The 1,993-nt window shown below is 58.0% G+C and overlaps 1 protein-coding gene across 1 annotated transcript in view; it reads left to right on the forward strand.

The window, feature by feature from the left end:
• The window catches only part of LOC101658571 (cholesteryl ester transfer protein), a 25,902-nt gene that overhangs the window by 6,807 nt on the left and 17,102 nt on the right, over positions 1-1,993 (forward strand). Inside the window, exons 3-4 of the mRNA XM_045293894.1 lie at positions 1,389-1,523; positions 1,632-1,702. Coding sequence (XP_045149829.1) covers positions 1,389-1,523; positions 1,632-1,702 — 206 coding nt within the window. The remainder of the gene's footprint in view (positions 1-1,388; positions 1,524-1,631; positions 1,703-1,993) is intronic.

The raw sequence follows: 1,993 nt of genomic DNA on the forward strand, positions 1-1,993 counted from the left end.
CTCCCGTCCAGTCCCTGGAGAAGGACAGCGTGCTCGGGGAAGCAGAGGGGCAGTGAGGTGGGGGAAGGCCCTCCACAAGACGGGCGGACACAGTGGCTGCGACAATGGGCTCAGAGAGCAGAGCCGCGTGAGGGTGGCGCTCGGCCAGGTGGTGTTTGCTCTGTTGAGCACGGGGTCACTACGGGCCAGAACCGACTGACGTCACCTAGCAGTAACAACAACAACCAGCGTGAGTCTGGAAACCATCAGTTGCTTCTAAGGAGAAAGACAAGGCTTTCTACTCCCACGGGGAACTTAGTCTTAGAGACCCACAGGGCAGACCTACTCCATCCTATAGGCTTGCTGTAAGTCGGAATCCACTCACTGGCAGTCAGTTGTCTAGCCAGGACAGCACTAGCGGTCTCTCCTGGGACGCTGAGGCTGGGCAGGCAGCACCTGGCAGCTCTGGCACAGTGGCTGGCAGCTCATGAGCGCTTAGTACGAGCAACTGATTTTATGCCGCTTTGCACAGGCTGAAGCCAGGCCTGGGAGGGGCTATGCCAGGGGGGTGAGGGTCCCATCCCATCCCATTGTCCTGCCCTGTAAAGCTTGCTTCCCTGGGATGGGTTCTCATGGAAACCCCTCTGCACAGGAGACACAGGTGCACCCTCATGCCCAGCTCTGGGCATCCAGGTCCCTCCCAGCACTGGCTGAAACCAGCCTTCCCCTCCACACTGCCACCTGACCCTGCTCTTGCATGCACCCCCTTTGACTCCCAAGTCACCCCCTCCAGGAAGCCTGCTGGATCCATTCTCTGTGGTGATCCTAACAAATAGCACAAACAGCACACAGTGATTGTCCTGCAGTCCTGAGGGCCGGCAAACATCTCGCTCGGCTCAGATCCCGATCTCAACAAGGCCTCACATCTCCCAGAGCCCCCGGGAGCGTCCTTCCCTTTCCTTGCCCAGACTCTAGATGGCACCCACGCGCCTGGGATCAGGGTCCTAGCCTTCTTCTTCAAGCGGTGCAGCTGGCTCTCTGATCATTCCTCCACGGTTATAGTCCCTCGGGCCTCTCCTCTGCTGCCCACTCCTCCACTCTGACAGGCCCACCCACGGGACCCAGGGTTGCCTCCCCACCTCAAGGTGCCTGCAAATGCCCTTTGCCCTGTGAGGTCACATGTTCACCGCTTCTGGGAATGCTGTGGGTTCTTCTGCCCATCCCATCCTCACTGCCTGCCGGGGTCACTCCGTCGCCCTCTCTGGACTATGCGTTCTCCCAGTGCAGGCTGTAGCTGAGCACGTGTGCGTGCATGTGTGTGTGTGTATGCATGCACACCCACGCGCAGGGGGGGACAGCCCCCCTCCCAGGCCCCGCAGTGCCCACTCGCCCCTCCACTGTGCTCTAAGCATCCAGATCGGACAGCTGTCCATCGCCAGCAGCCAGGTGGAGCTGGTAGAAGACGAGTCAGTCGACATCTCTGTTCAGAACGTGTCTGGGATCTTCAAAGGGACCCTGAACTACAGCTACACTAGCGCCTGGGGGTGAGCATTCCCAGACAGCTGGCATGTCCCCCCGCCCCCCTGCCCCCCTGCCCCTCCGTGCTCGCTGCGGGGAGGAGAGAACGAGCTCCAGGTCGCTGGCCTTTGCAGGTTGGGCATGGCCCAGTCTGTGAACTTCGAGATCCACTCCTCCGTTGACCTCCAGATCAACACGCAGCTGAGTATGCACCGCCTCCTTGGGGGGAGGCAGCGGGGGTGGGGAGGGAGGGGGGTTATGAGGAGCTGATACCAAGGGCTCAAGCAGAAAGCAAGTATTTTGAGAATGAGGATGGCAACAAATGTACAAATACGCTTGACACTATGGGTGGATGTATGGATGGTGATTTAAAATGATTTTTAAAAAAATCCTCGGCTTATGCACAAGTCTATACAGTATGTAGAAATGTGATTGAGCTAATGGATGTGTGGATTGTCATAAGAGCTGTTAAGAGCCCCCAATAAAATAATTTATT

Source organism: Echinops telfairi, unplaced genomic scaffold, assembly GCF_000313985.2.
Source record: "Echinops telfairi isolate 266 unplaced genomic scaffold, ASM31398v2 ScPeMD7_2291;HRSCAF=2852, whole genome shotgun sequence".
Classification (NCBI taxonomy): domain Eukaryota; kingdom Metazoa; phylum Chordata; class Mammalia; order Afrosoricida; family Tenrecidae; genus Echinops; species Echinops telfairi.